We start from the raw sequence: 20,198 nt of genomic DNA on the forward strand, positions 1-20,198 counted from the left end.
AAACTATGTGATTGGTATCAATACAACTCAAAAAATTTCAGAAAGAAAACTTAAAAAATTAACTGAAGAAGTTCAACCGTAAGAAATTAATTGAAGAAGTTCAACAGTTTCATCTGTACCAGAGGACTTCTAACAGACACCTAACAGATTTAAATCCAACATAGCTTTAAAAGGAGTACGAGAAAATAACTAGGATTCCAATAGAAACCTACCCTTTCTTTCGAGCTGGACTAGTTGGAGAAGGAAGCAAGTTATGCGTTCCATCTACTGGTGGTCTTTCCCAATCATAGGCATCATTCTCCTTGATGTTCTTTCTGTTCATACACCGGTCTAACAAGGAATGGATGCACTATGAAAATGAGAAAAGAAATATGTATCAATTACATTGACAATGGAATGGCTGGAAAACATGATCCAATATTATTTCGTTCTTGCAACAATTACACCGGTCTTAATTTCCCAGATATAGGATTAGGAATCGGAATGTGATCGGGCTTTTGCGAGGAATAAAGTAAGAATTTGGTTTTATGTTAAGGTAGGTTTGACGTTTGGGATAATATGCAGATTTTCAGTAATACTAAGGTAATTCCAGAAATAATCAACCTTTTGGTATATCTGACTCCCATTTTCCCCTCATTCTTACTTTACTGTATGAACTACTCAAGGCATTATAATTTGACACCATGTGATTAGAAAACACTTCAGGAATATCTCTTAAACAGAGATTCAGATGTAAATATTCCATGGAATTACCCACTGATAACCACAGCAAACATAAAGATATGACATTTCGATGCTGTCCCTTGATCTGCATAAGGAAGTAACAGTGATTTACCCCAAACATATTTTAGTATTTACAAGATAGAGTATGAAGTTCATGAACTATGAATATCATACAAGTTTTTAGAAACGATTATATCCCACATATATAGAGAGAGAGGTAAAGGAAATGCAATACAGACAGTATGATTACAATCAAATATAAATCTATTTAACACTACCAACATGAATTACCTTGTAATCTGGTTTATCTGCATACTCTAGGGACTGTATATGTTCTAATATCTGCTTGAACTCCATGGGCATGTGCTTCAGTAGTAAACGATGATCATATTTCTCTTTTAACAAGCCTACTTGTTCCTATGAACAGGAAGAAAAGAAAAACATTATCAAGAAATCAAGGTTAAATCAAAGAAGATCAATATAATTCACTAGTTCAATATCTATTGGAGAAAACAGATGATGTAGTGACTTTTTTTAAAGTGTTAAGCGCTATATAAGTATAATTATCATTATGCAGCATCTCATGTGAACAATGCAAATGTTTCAGCTTAAAAAGCATTTTTTTAAAAATCTATTTATTCACATCATCAAGATTTCAGACCCAAGTTTCATGCAATAAGCCCCATATCAAATGAAGAATTTGCTATATGCCAAAAAAAATAATATGATTGTCAGCAATTATCACTGAAGTCCCATGCATTGACTTATTCCAAGAAAACTTCCTTAAAAAGTTATATTCTGATTTGGCTTGGGATGGTTTACCTTGTCTTTGATTTTTCTCCATGGAAGTTGACCAATGACAAACTCTACCAACATGTAAAACAATGACCACAAATCATCATGACGACCCATCTCCTGTGATAAAGAAGAAAAAAAAGAGTTCACACAATAGAGGATAGTTGAATAGGTATCAGCTCTAGTTGAATAAAATGAAGCCAGTAATTGATACACATGAAAGTAGAAGAAAAAATAATTATAGCACAATCAATTAAATACCCACAGGACCGGAGTGTTGGCTTAGTTGGTAGAGCATCCGTCTCACAACTGGGAGGTTGGGGTTCAAACCCCGGCCACATCAGACCAAAAGTCGTAAAAAAATAGGAGTTGCTGCTACCCTGTTTGGCGTTCAACCATCAAATGGATAGAGTCTCCTCAATCTGGCCCTGCACAGCAGCTGCCGGGCCCACGATCGATTGGGCAAAGCAAATTTTCATAGTATTTCATTTCAGGTCTATTTTGAACAATAACTTATGGATTTTCATTTTCATAATGATTTATAGGAGTATACTTATAAAGATTTATATGAGATACAAGAGGGGGTATGAAATACTTTAAAAATATATTTTTATATGTACTGAAGAAATGATACTACTCTGCTTTCTAATTTGGGTTTTCCCCCTCATTGAGATCTCAGCTACATGTACTACAGAATAAACATACTTACTCTATTTCTATGTGCATTGACAGAAGCATAGCGAACAGTTCCACGAAACCCAGCAACTGGCCTTGGCTGAAAGGAAAAAATGACAGAGACAAAAAATATTGAGTGGTTAATTGAAAATAATCACATGATGAATTAGTGATGAAACAAAATTGTGAGATAGAATAATATCTTATGACTACAACAAAAAATGTTTTCTGAATAAAGTTCTTGTTCTTGTGACAAACAATAATTTTATATAAGACATTGACCCTAAAAACACAAAGATATGATTGATATTTACAATGAATCATAAATTGCATGTGTATATGGTTTGTCATTAAACTTAAATTGTACTATTAATTGTATATTTTAGATTACAGGGCAAAGTCTGATATATAGGAGGTATATCTTTCTTTAAATCTTCTATTTGTTACATACAGCAATGAATAGGCTTTCCGTTCAACAGTCAAAACATGACTACAAACTTTGTAGCATTTCAAAAAGGTTAATTTTCTTACAGCTTAAACAAAAGTAGACTACGGTACTTATTACAATGACTTCTTAACATGTATTCAGTTAACATATAATAAATCTCCTGCATTTAGAGATAAAGATTAAATCTAGTTTGAATTTGGAAAGATTGTTTACAATCCATGGAAGAGCTTCAAGTGGTGTTTAAAATTACTAAAATGATAAAAAATATAGAATTTTCACAGATGAATTTCTCATCCACCAATCAAATACAATTTAATATTTCAGAAGCCCTTTTTCTAGTTTCATTAAAAAAAAAAACAATTACTTTAGCGGGTTCATGGTAACTTACCGTTCTAACTTGACCCTGAGAGTTGGTATACTGCCTTGCCAGACCAAAGTCTAACATAAACACCTTTCTTGTGTTAGCTGGAGCTTTACCAATGGCAAAATTGCTCTGTAAAGATTATAAAACATGTATAACTTTTTTAAGTGATACACTTCCTACTACAGCCAGTAATATTCTCTTAACTTTATTAATTTCTCTCCATCCCCATCATCCAAACAATTGCATGAAATTCAGTTTCAGTGCTGCTGATGATACAAATGGTCACAATTGATCCAAGGTATTTATATCCAAGACAACCATCAGTACTTTATGAAACCGAGACTCTTTGGTCAACCAAAATTAACTACACTACTATGCATAATGGATCTGGCATCTAGACAACTGTAATATGTTTTCTTGACTGGCTTTGAACTCTCATTGCTGCTCATAATGGGTCAGATGCATAAAAGTACATGTAGCATTGCTTTTGGTAGGCTTTTGCCTGATTCTGTATGCATAAAAATGACTGAGCAAATACTTTTGCTAGTAAGATTAAGCAAGCACTACCTGACTGCTACAATTTGTTTTGACGATAAGGCTATCGCTAAGGAGTGTATGCATAAAGCAAAGATTTCGCTTGTGCATTTAAGCACTTGCTTGGGGTTTTTTTTCATGCTCAAAGCAGCTTGAGCATTTGCTTGATCAGGGCATTCACGTTTTTTCATCATGATTATACACCTGAGAGAAAAACCCTAGGTGTACAGTAGCCTACATGTACATGTTTTTTCCTAGTAAGTGCAAACCAAAAGCCAAATATATAAATCTATCAAAAAGAAACAAGTCAGTTTGCCACCACGTCTAAGGAAAAGATGTTATATGAAAGAAGTGGTAATTTGCAGTGCAACACCTTTGCACTCGAGTCCTGCCTTTTCTGTGAGTCGTGTTTGCACCAGCGAGATATTTGCTATTGTTCAAAACGCTAGAAATTGCTTTATGAAGGCAAGAAGAGGGTTCAAGCACTAGCAAAGGGCTATCTATGCATATGAAGTAATTGGTGAAGCATGCTCTTTTGCTTGGCTAGCTATTGCTTGTGCCTGAAGCAATTGCTTGCCAGCAAATGCTACTTCTTATGCATCTGACCCAATATTTACAGCCATTTATACTGCATTTAAACTGCATGGCAACGAATATTATCTTATTTCAAGATCCATCCTTAGATTGGTAAGATTTGGTTCTTTTCACCTTATCGAGCAAAGGAAGACATGGTTCACACCTGGGCTCCGCAACACAAAGATTAGTGATCAATCGCTAAATGAATTGACCAATCAAGACCATTGTAACACGCGCATTTGTCGCAAAATACCGACAAGGAACCAATCAGAAGTGTTCTTTCATATTTGCTATTAATCGCAAACTTTTGTGTTACGGAGCCCAAATGCATACCGGTAGGCAAACATGGCTTATAATCTTAATTTTATTGATGATTATACAAGCACCAGAAGTACATGTGTAAACTGGGGGAGGTGGCAAAAAAAATTACTGAAATGGCAATACACAAGTCCACCATAAAATTCCTTTTTATGGTGAAAGGGCAATTCAAATTTGTGTTATATACATAATGGAACACCCTGCCCCCCCCCCACACCATCCATGGTCTTCTACAAATCATGATATCAACCTACTGTACATCAGGAGCCCGTCTTACAAAGAGCTGTGATTGATCCAATCAATCGCAACTATGGAAAGCCAGCAAAGTCAACATATCAAATGCATGTTTGTTCAAAAAAATTTTTAGTTATGAATGTATATCCATAAATTCATTGATTTCTTGACAATTTGGCGTGTTCTCCTTTGTTTAAAAGGAACTTTTTGCAAATTTCTTGTCGAAAAAACTATGACACCGATGGACTTCCATAGAGTTACGTTTGATTGGATGAATCGTAACTCTTTGTAAGACAGGGCCCATAGTGTTCATACTCACAGGTTTGATGTCTCTGTGTAGAAAACCTACTTCATGTATGCTTTCTATTGATTCAAGAATCTGCAGTCCAAGCCTAAGCATGGTGCTGACGGAGAAGGTGCCACGGGGCTGTGCACGGCGGAGCTCTGCAAGGTTCTGACCCTGGACGGACATCACAACGTAGTTGAATTGATCGTTGCGACCGCAGCCTATGAACTTGCAGATGTGATCCCGCCCTGTTGTGAATTACAAATAAAGAACTCTACTTAATATAGATCAGTATACATTTGATATAGCAACTAAATAAACATTTCTATACTTTTAAAACATAAACATTTTTTTCTCTCCAAATATCCGATTTTCGTTGTCCCTTTTGAGAATATTGTTACATGGTGATTGGATATGATGGTGAAAATATGTTGTAGAAAGAGGGATATATTTAGGAACAGTTAATGATCATTACTGTACTTAAGATTATCAAATCATGATGTATAAAAAAATGTCGGGGATGGGAAATACAACAAAGTTTTTTTAATCTGATAAATTGATAATATAGGAAAGGGAGGTGAACCCAAACCAAACAGGTATACATGTTGGTGGGTAATTTAAAATCACAGTTATTGATGACTTATTTCTTTATTTTTTTTAGATCTACCATCATCATCATTAATACATAATGGTCCATTTGCTGTACATGACAGGCATTTATTTTCCCAATAAAAAGTTTGCCACTAATATTCAATAATTTTAAATATGTCATTCAATGTATTTTTTAGCATACATGTTTACATCATAGTATTGTCATATATTTCGTGCATTTTTTTCTTTCTTTTTGAATTACCCAAACGGTGAAACCCTCATCTTATACAATATGTACATAGAGAACTTCTTGTACATGAAACAATTATTTGAAAAAGAAAATTATTTGCTTTATTGTGTTATTGTTGACAAGTAAAATACTGATATCATTGGATAAGTGACCTAAGAACTCTTCTGTTAAATATTTCTGAATAAGAATATAATCAATTACATGTACAATGTAAATACATAGATCATAAAACCATAAGGGAAAGTTTGATTGGAAACAAACTCATTTGGATATCTAGGGCCCGTTTCATAAAGATGTACAACTGGTGTAACTTTGCCATTATGGCAACTACCATGGCAACCTTGATTCTGATCAGCTGCTGCGCCCTGTTACCATGGTAAAGTTATAGGAAAGTTACAACAGATGCAATCCTTTATGAAACGGGCCCCAGGAATACATTTACATATACAACACACATTCTGCACCTACGTCCAGTGTAATGTATTTGAACATAAATGTACATTGTATAAAATGGGATTTATCAACTTCATCATGAAGGAGTGTATAATATCAACTCCGTCACACACTAATGCAATTGTAAACAACAAGCAAGTCCAAGTTGAAAGCTTATTCCTGATAGCTCTACATAGGATGTTTCATGGAAATGAGTCAACATCAGCAGTAGATAGCATAGAAGAATCTAAGACAACAGCAGCCATCGTCAACTCAGTGTGGGCACGACCTCATCCATCTTCTTTTCTCAGTAATCATCTGTTTGGAATCTGGATGTGGTCAATGCTCAATTAAAGGAGCTGCTTCGTCACCTGGTAAGGGGTCTGGTATCAGGGCATTGTCATGCAGAAACACGTTCTTGATATCAATTGCCCTGGTTGTGGGATCCAAAGATATTATTCATCAAGAATTATATGTTACAGTAAATGTATGGTGTAGGATGATCCTAAATAACATTATGATGTATGTATGATTCAATAGTAATTAATTTGATTAGGGGTTTCAGGTAAACACAAGCTAAAATGAGTGACAAGTCAATACACAAATATAAGCAGAAGGCATAGATCTGTGACAAACACACTAGACTCTACACGTACATGTACGGTATTGGTCAGAATTGATCAATTATCACATTTACTGTACATCATCTTTATCTATAACATGTACATGTTAAAAAAAATCTGTTCTATTGACCAATTCCTGCTTATACGATACCCTGCAAAAATATTGTCAACCAATCACCTACATGTACATGTAAATCTCACAAAAATAAGCTATTTTGCACTTTTAAATAAAGAACAAAAGCAAAACCGCCACTTTCTCTTTAACAACATTTAGAGGTATGAGTGAATGTTTGTAAAAATGTTTTTTTTTTATGATGCAAAATCCAGTAGTATTACACACACTGCATGACTTCTTAAACTGTTCTGAGCAATAAACATGATACTCTTCAATCACATGAGTCAGCAGTATACATATCCTACCTACATGTACATCAAAATTCTTGACAGATTCCAGGAATTCCTTCATTCCTTCAATTCATCAATCAAATCAAAGAACTTCAGTCCTCACGTCAATAGCACAGTAAGACTCAGGGAATCCATTTTCACAAGTTTGACAGGATAATCTTGACTCTATTAGTCATGTGACATTGATAGTATGGCCTGAACAGTCATGATCTGTCAGATATGGTAGGACCTAAACCAAGGTGTGAACACTGGTCTCACCATGTCTTGAAAACTTTTTATGCTGAACTCTGTTAAAATTATGTCTCAATTAACATACTTGTTAAGTAAAAGTAAGGACTATGAACTGTGAGAGGGTAGTATTTTAGATTTTAAACTACATATCAGCTGGAAAGAAAATGACTCGTTACGTGTACAAATGGGAAATGGCAATTACTTGAAAACAGTTTTGTTCAGAAATAGTTTTAAAGGTCAAGTCTACCCTGGATAGATGTTGATTTAAAATTTTGAATCAATATCAAAATCGGATTTAACATTTTAAATTTTCACTCATTGTCACAAAAAGTTATATGCACAACTCTGTGATATGCAAATGACAGAGTCTCTTACTTTTTTTTATTGTATGAATGAATTATACAATATTTCGATTTTTACAGATTTGACAATAATGACAACTTACTTATGTGTAAAACGTAAAAACCAAATGGTAAGAAATTGTAATGTACTTTATTTGAGGCTGGTAAATAAACCACCAAACTACTTCAATTTTGTCTGGTAAGAGATCTGTTCACAAAGAGTTAGTATTTCTAAGCAAGCACTTTGCTTTAATATAACGTATATACTTGGCAATGGAGAAACAAAATGCTCCTCTACTTTATAATGGGTATTTGAAGTCCTCTCTAAACTGCATTGCCTAAGGGTCCTATGGGAAGGGTTGATTGACGTCATGCCATGAAAGGTATGGGATCTAATCACATTTGGGGCAGTTTACCAGACCAATTCACCGTACATGGTATAGAACTGCATGTTTCATTCAGGGAAATGCTATAAGCTAAATGCTTAATCTCAGCTTTAATCAAATATAATCGCAAGGAAGATGTCTGGCATAGGATTAGGTTATCCCTCCACCATTACATGATATCACATTCTAAATATATATCAGCAGGAATATTGTAGAGGACATGTTGTGAAAGTCTAAGTTCTAGAATTAAAAAGGTAGGTTAAGGAGGACCTATCTCAATGACTGGAGATTGGGTGAATTCCAAACATAATACATGGAAACACCTTTATAATCTGGAATTCAAATGGATTTATGAAGGATTTACAAATTTCATCTAAAAAAAAAATATCAGGGTTTACATTTTTTTTGTGATGTCACATGACAGCAGCTGTCACATGCGTGCAAGTCATGTATTATAAAAATGATTTTACTTGCTTACAATAATATGTACAGATAGCACTTAACACGTATTCCTATTGGGTTCCCATTTACCTCACCTGGGTTGAGTCACTTGAGTGCAGCCCAATATAGATGAATTTCTTGCAGAATAAGGAAATTAACACCTGGAGTAGGATTTGAACCAACGACCCTTTCATTACTAGGCAGGAGTCAGAATCACTCCCCAAGATGCCTATACACATAATCTAGATAAATATATAGGCTAAAGTCAGATTTTAGTTAGACCATGGTCCCACTCTGTGCTAAAATTATGGGAAGCCAAGAGTTTTTATTATGTTGTATGTTTCTTATGTTTACGGTGCTCTTTCTTGATTCGTTGATGGTGAAGACAATCATATATTTATACTTCCTAGACAATTATGAATGATTTGAGAGCCAAATGAGATGAAATATGATATCTTTACTGTGAGTGACTTATGTAACAATTGGCTATCCATACTTAAACCACAACTTTAAACCTGAGTTTAAGTTAAACCCGACTTCAGAATACGGGCCATAGTCTACACATAATCTACAAATTCCCATTTTTTAATGGTTCATGGTGACTGAAATGAGGGAGCTGATATCTCTCTCCTTTAATTTTGAATAGGTTCAATACAAACAACAAATGCCTTGAAGTCCCAAGGTCTGTGGACTGATTCAAATTTTCAATCATTAACAATTCAAATGCCATGTCAGCAAGGACAAAATAAATTTGTACATATTTAATGTCAATGCACAAGGAATGCAATGAACAATTATGAATGCATTTTCCAGATGAAAGGGGAAGAAAAGAGGTAGAGTAACGACCTGGCAAGTATTCCAAAACTTGGCAGAGGTGTTGGGCACAAAAATAGCTCCAGTTGAGTCTCTTGATCATATTACACACGTTTGCATGTGATCTCCATGGTCATACAGCTATTTGACGGTCTTATTTACAAGTGCACTTGGAATGTTACTGCTAGTTGTAAAATGCATGTGACATTTCATCCCTGGCTACCCAAGGCCATCTTTAAAGGGCTAGCTGAAAGTCATTGACTATACAAAGGTCTGGAGGAGCAAGCAACTGCTAACACCCCTTGCCCCTTTGTCTAATTATAACCTCACAATACCCCTCACAATATGCAGAGATAAGCACAATATCAGAACTGTCAATAGTTATTTAAAGATAAATAGACAAATTGCATCTCTTTCCATCATTGGACAAATTTTCCATTCTCCATCCAAAGTATGATTAGCCCTGAAGCTAATTGGTAAGACAAATGATGCAATTACAGATTTTTTATGGTCATCTTAAGTCATTATGGATGAGAGTTGGTCACTAGGAACAAACATTAAAGCCGTAATGATTGATTTGGGAAAATATTCCAAAGGTCAACAGAGATTTAAATAGTGGCTTTAACCACTGTATTACACATACGCATATATGTAGGTCATTGTGAAAAACACCATCATAATTTTAGGATGATGATCAATTACTATGTGGCAATGGCCAATAAAAATCATATTTTGTTTGAAACAGTGACCAGAAACCAATCAGAAACACACTTTCATGCTTGCTATCCATAGCTGATCTTTGTATTACCGAGCCCTGGGTCCTGTAAGACAAAACTCAGTGACTGATTCTACAACTTATTTCAATGATTGATCGTACATTGTGATCAGTGCAACCTTACATAAAAACTTCTTTGAGGAGTGATTGTTAAGCTTTGTTGTACAGTACATGCCTTCTAATATTTTTGTGTCTTCACAAACAGCAAGTGTTTTAGGGATACTTACCCTGAAGTTTCTTGAGGACAGCAACTTCCATCTTGAGCACTTGCTTAGGTTGAAGAGCAGATTCCAGCTTGATGGCTACGCACTCATCAAGAACTTGGTCTAGAGCTTCATAGATTTCACCTACACATCGGGTTAAAGATTAATAGAAAAGCTCATTTTAAACATAGATACATGTACATGTAGGATGACCCATAAAGCCACATTTAGCAATCAACTTTCTTTTGCACAGTTCTCTAAATTAAAAACATATCCTTATGCTAAAGACCAATAATTTGAAGTAAGCCTTAGATCATCCAAATGTTGCACACACACAAAAAAAAATGCTTTCAGCATAGACCGGGACAAAGTTTGTGTAATGGCAAAATTAGATGATATTAATCATAATTTTCTTATCAATTAAATTCATGTTTTCAATTAAATTTTCTTTTAACTATGTAATGATATAGAAATAGTGATTGATCCATGCATAGATTTAAAATTTTCAGAACAAACTTGTGGTTTAGGGGAAAAAAACAAGAGTAATCAAGCAATCACACAGAAAAAGTTATAATGCAAACTTGTGTAATGCTATGCGAAAAACTGCTTTATTACAACAAATAATGGTTTTATGCTACTGCGGAAGAAATTGTACAATTTCTTCCAAAGTACTAGATACAAATACAACTGTTTACTGAATGTATTAACTTGTACTAAATCTGTTGCAATATGAATAATTCTTACCGAAGCCTCCACCACCAATTTTCTTGGTCTGTTAGGAAAGAAAAAAAGGAGAAAATTGGTAAAGATTCACAAAGAAACTAGATGAAATATGTGGGAGTATTCATAACAAACAATGGACTGTTTCATATATGGAGTGACTAGAAGGATAAAAGGTGAGAGACAAAAGATGATTCCTGTTTGACCTATATCATAAAGATATCATCGCAGACAGGGAATCACATTTCTAAGGGGCTAATCTGAATGCTCATTGACTGTACACTATAGATGGGTAAAAGGGAAAAGAGACAAAACTTGATTTCTGTTTGACCTAAGCTGATATAGGACCTTTTCACACATGAACTTTGCAATTCATCTTTAGAATCATCAGACCTTTCACACAGAAAATTTGTACCATAATTTGAGTGAAACTTATAAACTGGAATTCACCGGAGGAGTATTCAATTTGTGATTGTGATTAGCATTTGTGATTCTAGTTTGGTTTCACATTTGCTAAAAATTTGTCATTAGCCTTATTTTCCACTGGAATCATCATTCAAATTACAATTTTTTACTGTGTGAAAGGGCGGTATAATAAGGCATTTATGTTTAATACTCAGGGACCAATCTGAACACTCAATGACTCTACACAGGTAAAAGGTGAAAAGACAAAATTTTGATTTCTGATTGACCCATATTATGAAGATGCTCACAAACATGGAATCAAGTTTCTCAGGGACTAATCTGAATGCCCATTACTGACAGATGAGGTTTGAGAAGTTTGCACTGCTGATAGGGCTTATTGGTCCATGGAGATATACTGTTAGCCATCAAGTGACCTACATGTACATGTACATGTATATATACCTCAGATGCAATCACATGAGGCGGTGCTGCACCATCCCGAGTTTGCTCAATCTCGAGATTTTAGCCCGATCAGCCCTCTTCGCGATTAATCTCGAGATTCAAGAAACCCCGTCTCCACCATCGCACGAAGAGCGATTCTTGCTCGAGCGAGGCAACAAGCCAAATATTCCGAGCATGCGCGCTTTCGATCTTGGAGTTTCAACGGCCCCGCGCTTTTGAATAACTTCCCGCGATATGCATGCAACCAAGTACATGTACTCTTTTCACTAGCACTTTCGCCGAATTCGACCGTTATTATGCAACAATCCTCTCAGCTCAGCAGCGCTATAATTATAACCGAGTGAAGTATTCTTCGTTTAATATGATGGCGGAGGAGGCAACGACAGAGGGGGAGAGAGAGAGAGAGAGAGGAGGAGGAAAGAAATGCTATTTGCTCACATTTTGCGAAGGAATAAGACGACACTGCTGTCAGTATTGTCATTGACTATGACCATCGTCGATAGAGAGCGCCTCCCCCATCGGTCTGGTCTCTCCCAAAATCCATTCACTGGGGGGCTGGACACCATCGTTGCTGATTGGGGAATTGATGAACGCTATTCGCGATAGAGTTGACTTTCGCAAGCGTTCGGTACAATCACGATGTGTTTATGTTTTGACCAAGGCGGAAATGGAACGCGAATTGCATTATGGACTGAAGGTCATGAATAAATTAACCCGAGTCCAAACCCGAGTGCGTCTGCACCTACGAAATAGCGCGATAATTCGTAAATAGCGCGCTATTTTGCAAATAAACCCGAGTTGACTTGGGATTGCAATCTCGAGATTAATCCTACGAACTAGCGCGATAATTGCGTCTGCATTACAAACAATCTCGAGATTTTTCAGATCGGGATAATTTGCCGGATCAGAAATAGCGCGCTAATTTGAAAACTCGGGATGGTGCAGACGGCCTATGGAGGTAATAGACAATAGCCATAGGACCTTAAGACAAATGATACCTCAGGCATATCATATGTGTTGTTTTACAATCAGATTATACTGTACAGGTACCATAAAAATGCTTTCTGTGCATCATACACAAACAAATATGTATTCTGTAATCTCAAATCAATGATGGCATGATGTATTTGGCCCTGTTAGAGCAACCAGCGAGAAATAAAAAAAAATGTGCAATTCATTCGTAGTCAATTAGTGATGTCAATGCTCACTTTAATAGTTTAAATATAAAACAGTCATACATTAGGAAAGTGAGACTGATGTCACTGCTGATTGTTTTTGACATTTCATCATAAATTCATAACAAAATAAAAGTGATTTCAATATGGTCATTTAAGGTCTACCAGTATGATCATGTATCTAGCTCGTGCTATAGCCAGAGCTCAGTGCAACATATGTAAAAAAAACTCAAAAGTCAATATCTTACAAAGAGTTATGATTAATCCGATCAATCACAACTATGGATGGCCAGTATCGTCAACATCTAAAATGCAAATTTGTTCAAAATATTTTCTAGATACAATGTAGATTCGCACATTCATCGTTCTCTCGAAGATCAGTGTGATTCTCTTTGTTTACTAACGAGATTGTGCATATTTCCTGTAGAAAAAAATTATGGTATGGAATAGTAACTCTTTGTAAGACGGGACCCGGGTCTTCCAAAACCTTCTTGCAGTATCACGATGTACATGTAATGATCGGTTATTTGGCTCTGTCCTTCAGCATGTGGGACGTTATGCAAGACTATCCCAGTTGCAAGAAGTATGCAAATGAAAGAGCAGTTCTCAGAACCTTATACCCTTTTCATAAACCTATCGTCCAATTAGCCGCCTGAGAGTAATGCGGATAATTCAATGAAAATTGCGTTCACAAACTCTGAAAATAAGCCGCATTATTTTTACGAGCGCCCTTCCTGAAAAAGGCGGATAAATAATCGTCATGACAACTGGACACGCCCCCTCCGATGCAGTTGTGTTGGAAAAGGGTGACCTTGTGACAGCACCATGGCAATTATCCGCATTATTTGGAAATGCGTTCATAAACTCAAAATCTTGTCCCGATGCTGCTATTATGCGGATAATAGCAGCATCAAAATAATGCGGATAACTCTGGTCCTCCTCCAATTTTACGACCAAATTATGCTGCTATTAGCCGCATAATTGGGTTTATGAAAGGGGTATTTGTGTCTTACTACATAAAATAGGAATAAAAAAACACCAGCTTATATTATCCTTGTTGTGCATACTTGTAGCTCTTTTCAAACATGGAGGATGGAAGAAAATAACTCAAACTTTAATAAAACATCACAATATTCTTTATTTTCTGTGTAAATTTTCAGTGTAATGGGTGTTTTCATTTTCTCATGCTTTTCAATATGTTTTGAAAGTGGCTTGACCTTCGATGTACATGTACTTATCGTTTGTTTTAGAGATGTGAAATAAATTAATTTGAATTTGAAATCTTAATTTGCTAAACATTGTTCCCCCCTTAAAAGGGACCTTGTTTGAATCCAAATCAATTGCAGTTCTTTCCACCATAAATCTATTGATGCATGATAACTGCACAAGGTTGAAATTGATGGTTGCCATCAATTTGTTAACTCTTCACTCTTCACACTTCACACTTGTTTTGTTCCTCAGACCTCTTGGGGAGTCTGCTAATTTTGTTTATTTATAATACCTAACTGGAAATCTTCTCACACATATCAATATTACAGTATGAATCCATGTTGATAAAAAGCTTTGATTGCTTTTATACCCATCTGATCACATCAAATACCTGGTATACATGTAATATCCCTAAAAGATATTAGGGAGGCCTATATTTGAGGGGTACAAGAATTTGAGAATTCTGTAATAGTTGTGTGAAGGCAAATTATGTGAACTTCTGATGTGAGGCGAGAAGAACGCCAGTCTTGTTGCTGGCTCATACTTTTCTCTGCTTCAGGAAGGTGTGAATAAATAAGAAATAAGGTATTTCCATGCGTGGGGAAATTATGTAAAGGTGCCGTGACCAAGTGGTAAAGGAGCCAGGCAACATGAAAGTCTTGGATTCAAAACCTGGACGTAACGTGGCCATGTGGTCTAAGGTGCCTGGCAACAAACATGAAAGTCTCAGATTCGAAACCCGGACGTACCATGGCCATGTGGTCTCAGGTGCCTGGTAACAAACATGAAAGTCTCGGATTCAAAACCTGGACAGGAGGTACCGTATCCATGTGGTTAAAGGTGCCTGATAACAAACATGAGTCTTGGATTCAAAACCTGGAGGTGCCGTGGCCATGTGGTCTAAGGTGCCTGGTAACAAACATGTAAGACTGGGGTTCAAAACCTGGAGGTACCATGGCCATGTGGTCTAAAGTGCCCGGCGGCAAGTCTGGGATTCAAAACCTTGATACAGTACTTTGCTCTTGAGCAAGATATTTTATCTATATACATCAAGCTCTTTCACGTCTTTCGGACGGCAATGTTGGACATCATTCCAATACTGAAATAATCTTAGCTGAAAAAATCCCAAAACACATAATTAAGGGGTGTGAATACAGTCATATCTAAACTGGTCATTGGTAAAGGTCTAAGGTGACTAGGAACCTTGCAGGAGAAGGGTAGAGTGCGTAGGATAGTTCAATTGAAATCCAAGACCAATCCTAATCTGATTGCTATACAAGCTGCTCACGTCTATCGCTCTCCACACACAACATATTATATTCTAATGAGTCATTCCATTAGTATAAAGCCATATGTTTCATACTGTAGCTGCCTGCTGCAACGAACATACATGCAGACGCTATCTTAAAAACATTTTTAGATGTTCTGTAAGTGTTAGCCTATACTGTCAAACATTTCAATTTCAGCTATTATGAAATGTAATGTTTACAAAATCACATGTATATGATTTAAATTATATTATAAATTATAATATAAGCTTTTTCTTTCAAATATTTCAATAAAATGCCATTTTTAGTGGAAGCGCCGTGGTGTAGCGGTTCTGACTCTCGCCTTGTAATCAGAGGGTCGTGTGTTCGAATCCCACCATGGCCTAGCGCCCTTTGGCAAGGCGTCAATCCACACTTTGCCACTCTCACCCAGGTGCTAATTGGGTACCGGTAGGAAACAACCGTCATTGTGGTTGGTTTAGCAAGTTTGCGCCTAACAGGCTGCTTGGAATGCTATGAATCCAGTGACCGGGTAATAATAATTGTGAAGCGCTTTGAACAGTCGTAGATTGATAAAGCGCTATATATATAAATGCCAATTATTATTATCATTATTATTTTTTGTTGGACCAAAGAATTTTCTCCAACCAAATATAGATCTATAAACTTAAATGAATAGGGCCTAAATGTCAACATGAACATTCAACATGCACTTAGTACATTTAGGGACAGTGATTTTCTACGATCGCAGACAACATAAAACAGAATTCACGCAATTGGCCTTTTGAAACAGAAAGTGGCTTTTCCAAAATACACAGAAATTACTCCCAAATCATTAACGAAATACGAATAGGCCTATAACTAGAAAAAAACATGATCTCACTTCGCTACAACAATCATGACAATCCACACATCATAACTGCACTCGAGCCCCTCCATCACTCGATCGTGTCGAAATAAGTTTACACTCACATCTGCATATACATGTAAGGCAGAAACACAGCTGTGTGTTGCTGCCTTCTGCGTTTGGTCATAATATCATATCGGTATTCAAGTCGTTGACTGCTCAAAACGATGTCCAAAAAGTCCCCAAATGTGCGATAAAATCTCATTTAACCATAAAATAATGCTAATAATGTGAAAGTTGAGGATGTACATTCATGTTGATTATTTTTCTTTAAATAGTTTTTGTACTTGAATCTCTTCAATTAAATTTGATTTTAAAGCGTTATTAGTACAGTGGCAGATACAAATTTTGACCAACGCAAGCATCTTGACATCGCTACTCATTGCGTAAAGATTTTCTAAGTAAACGGAATTGTCACTTTTTCATGTACACAAAGTCTATAGGGAAACGAAATTTCTGTTTTCAGACATGCTGAAACGGAATTTAAGATTTCCTGAAACGGAAAAGAAATTTTTAGATACGGAAAATCACTGTCACTGTCAGTATATACATTTTCATCATACATGTACAAACACAAGACCATTCGTCATATTAATGTATGTGAACTGTTTCATTTTGAAAGGCAAGGGGGCATTCTATTCCAGTTCAATGCTAAATGGAATGCTAGTGTATTATTGTGGGCCAGACATGCACTGCTGCTGTGTCGATAATGAGTGACATTTGTTGATCCTTCGCAGAAATATCTGACAAGAATTTTAAAGGGTGTTCTGCTTTCTTCAGTGCAGAATCTGATAAATATTAAACACAATGTCTAAAAGAGATCATGAAATAAGTTCAATTGAAATAAAAGGATTTTAAATACATATAGAGCTACATGTAGGTAAATAAATGGTAGAAATATTGCCAAGCAGTTTCAGAAAAAAGCTTGTATCCCCACAATATAATTCAGATAATAGCTTATCAAATGAAGATATCTATAATTCATGAAATAAATCAAGGTATTTCATTCCAAATTCAGAAATGCCATGATTTTCTCATCTTTACTAATAATTTATTCATTATTTTGTAAGCATAAACTATGGAGGATGTGCATAATATTTTGCATTTTGAGGTCTACAGAAAACTTGGGACATTCCCGTTGCTAACCTGTGCATGAGTGTGTAATAATCCACTTCCAACTCACTGGTAAGCCAAGTACACAACTAGAACACCAAATCATTCAACTTTCACAACTAGTACCCTTTTGAGATGACCACTTGACCTTTAAACAATACACAAAGCTACCAACGCTTTCAAGAAATGAGCACCTAACTTTATGCATTGGTGAACACTGAAGACTAAGAGACAATGATCAGGAATGTGTTCTTACAAAAATATTGTAATATCCATCTCGGGGAATTTGTATGACTCAGTACTTTGGCTAGTTTAGAAATGTCCTTTCTTATTATTAAGGACATAATAAATCTGAAGCCTAGTTACACTGTACATGAACTCACTCTAATATAAAGAGAACTTGATAACTGCTCTCTATAGATAGTTGTGCTTAAATTATTTCAAAACATGTTCCTTTTTTTAATCAAAGTTATGCAATGGACTGCATTGGCATTTCAAGAGAGACTTGAAGTACATGTTTACTGAACTTTTCACCTTTTCCTACTCACACGTACATGGTTTGCTATTATATAGAGTACTACAGTTTATAATATGCAGCATAACTTTTGACTGCAATGCATGGCTACTCACTTGTATCAGGAGATATTGTTCAACTTCAATCATGAAACCATTAGGAGCCATTAACCGTTCTGCTTCATTACCATTCCCATTACTACCTGTACACACATACATGTATCCACTTCAATGAGAATACATACTAACATGTTGAGCTCCTTAAAGAGTTTACTGTTCACCATTTCCACTTTGGAAACAATAATAAAACAAGTGGAATGCCTCTGGCCGTCTCACCTGCATCACGCGGTTCAATATAGCAGCAGTGCTGACTTTGAATACTACTCTAACTCGCACAAGATGTTCAGTGATACATGGTTACTCTTATGTCCACTTTTTATGAACTAGACCAATAAACTTACAGAGATATGATGGTTATTCAACAAAAAACCCCAACATGGCCAAAGTTCATTGACCTTACATGACCTTTGACCTTGATCATGTGACCTGAAACTCGAACAGGATATTCAGTGATACTTGATTACTCTTATGTACAAGTTTCATGAATCAGATCCATAAACTTTCAAAGTTATGATGGTAATTCAACAGATACACCCAATTCGGCCAAAGTTCATTGACCTTTGACCTTGGTCATGTGACCTGAAACGCGCACAGGATGTTCAGTGATACTTGATTACTCTAATGTCCAAGTTTAATGAACTAGACCAATAAACTTTCAAAGTTATGATGGTAATTCAACAGATACCCCCGATTCGGCCAAAGTTCATTGACCCTAAATGACCTTTGACCTTAATCATGAGACCTGAAACTTGCACAAAATTTTCAGTGATGCTTGATTACTATTATGTCCAAGTTTCATGAATCAGATCCATAAACTTTCAAAGTTATGATGGGAATTCAACAGATATCCCCAATTCGGCCAAAGTTCATTGACCCTAAATGACCTTTGACCTTGGTCATGTGACGTGAAACTCATGCAGGATGTTCAGTGATACTTGATTAACCTTATGTCCAAGTTTCATGAACTAGGTCCATATATTTTCTAAGTTATGATGACATTTCAAAAACTTAACCTGAGGTTAAGATTTCGATGTTGATTCCTCCAACATGGTCTAAGTTCATTGACCCTAAATGACCTTTGACCTTGGTCATGTGACATGAAACTCTAATAGGATGTTCAGTAATACTTGATTAACCTTATGGCCAAGTTTTATTAACTAGGTCCATATACTTTCTAAGTTATGACGTCATTTCAAAAACTTAACCTCAGGTTAAGATTTGATGTTGACGCCGCCGCCGCCACCGCCGCCGTCGCCGTCGGAAAAGCGGCGCCTATAGTCTCACTTTGCTTCGCAGGTGAGACAAAAATATTCGAAATTCCCTACATGTAGATCAATATTCTTAACTGATACACTACTGTGCATAAAAAAGTTTATCAAGAGGGGTAGATCAGTTAACTATAATCATGAAATGAAAACATAATTTTCGACACAAGTTTCTAGAAATAACATGGGCCCAAATCAGGTGATGATATTTGGATAGAATACCTATCTTAATCTCTTTTTAATTCATTTTGTGCGGTCATTAAAGTTTGTATGGATTTGATTTTTACCATTTCTAACCGATCCATAACACATAAGCCTAGATGTGGACAACACTTGAAGTAGTCCAAATTTTTCACAACTGGGGCCGGTTGCAGAAAGAGTTTCGATCAAATGCAACTAAAAAAATCTAGCGCAACTTGATTTTCAGCCAATAAAGCATCCGTATTCTGGACTTGTGCTTGATATTTTGACTTGCGTCAAAACGCAACTCTTTCTGCAACAGGCCCCTGAACTTGTAAATCAAGACTCAAAATGATATCGAGCCGAAATCCTTTACTTCACCCATGTTAATCTCCTAATCCTTTTTAAGCATAGAAA

General features: G+C 36.0%; 1 protein-coding gene across 3 annotated transcripts in view; it reads right to left on the minus strand.

Moving 5' to 3' along the window:
- LOC121418759 (protein piccolo-like) overlaps window positions 1–20,198 on the minus strand; it is a 53,882-nt gene that overhangs the window by 9,211 nt on the left and 24,473 nt on the right. For all 3 annotated transcript variants that reach the window (XM_041612848.1, XM_041612850.1, XM_041612849.1), the window contains exons 3-10: window positions 11,189–11,216; window positions 10,469–10,588; window positions 4,987–5,201; window positions 3,030–3,134; window positions 2,228–2,293; window positions 1,546–1,638; window positions 1,015–1,140; window positions 213–349 (exon numbers count right to left, since the gene is read on the minus strand). In XM_041612848.1, the coding sequence (XP_041468782.1) occupies window positions 213–349; window positions 1,015–1,140; window positions 1,546–1,638; window positions 2,228–2,293; window positions 3,030–3,134; window positions 4,987–5,201; window positions 10,469–10,588; window positions 11,189–11,216 (890 nt within the window). The remainder of the gene's footprint in view (window positions 1–212; window positions 350–1,014; window positions 1,141–1,545; window positions 1,639–2,227; window positions 2,294–3,029; window positions 3,135–4,986; window positions 5,202–10,468; window positions 10,589–11,188; window positions 11,217–20,198) is intronic.

The sequence above is a fragment of the Lytechinus variegatus genome, chromosome 7, assembly GCF_018143015.1.
Source record: "Lytechinus variegatus isolate NC3 chromosome 7, Lvar_3.0, whole genome shotgun sequence".
NCBI lineage: Eukaryota > Metazoa > Echinodermata > Echinoidea > Temnopleuroida > Toxopneustidae > Lytechinus > Lytechinus variegatus.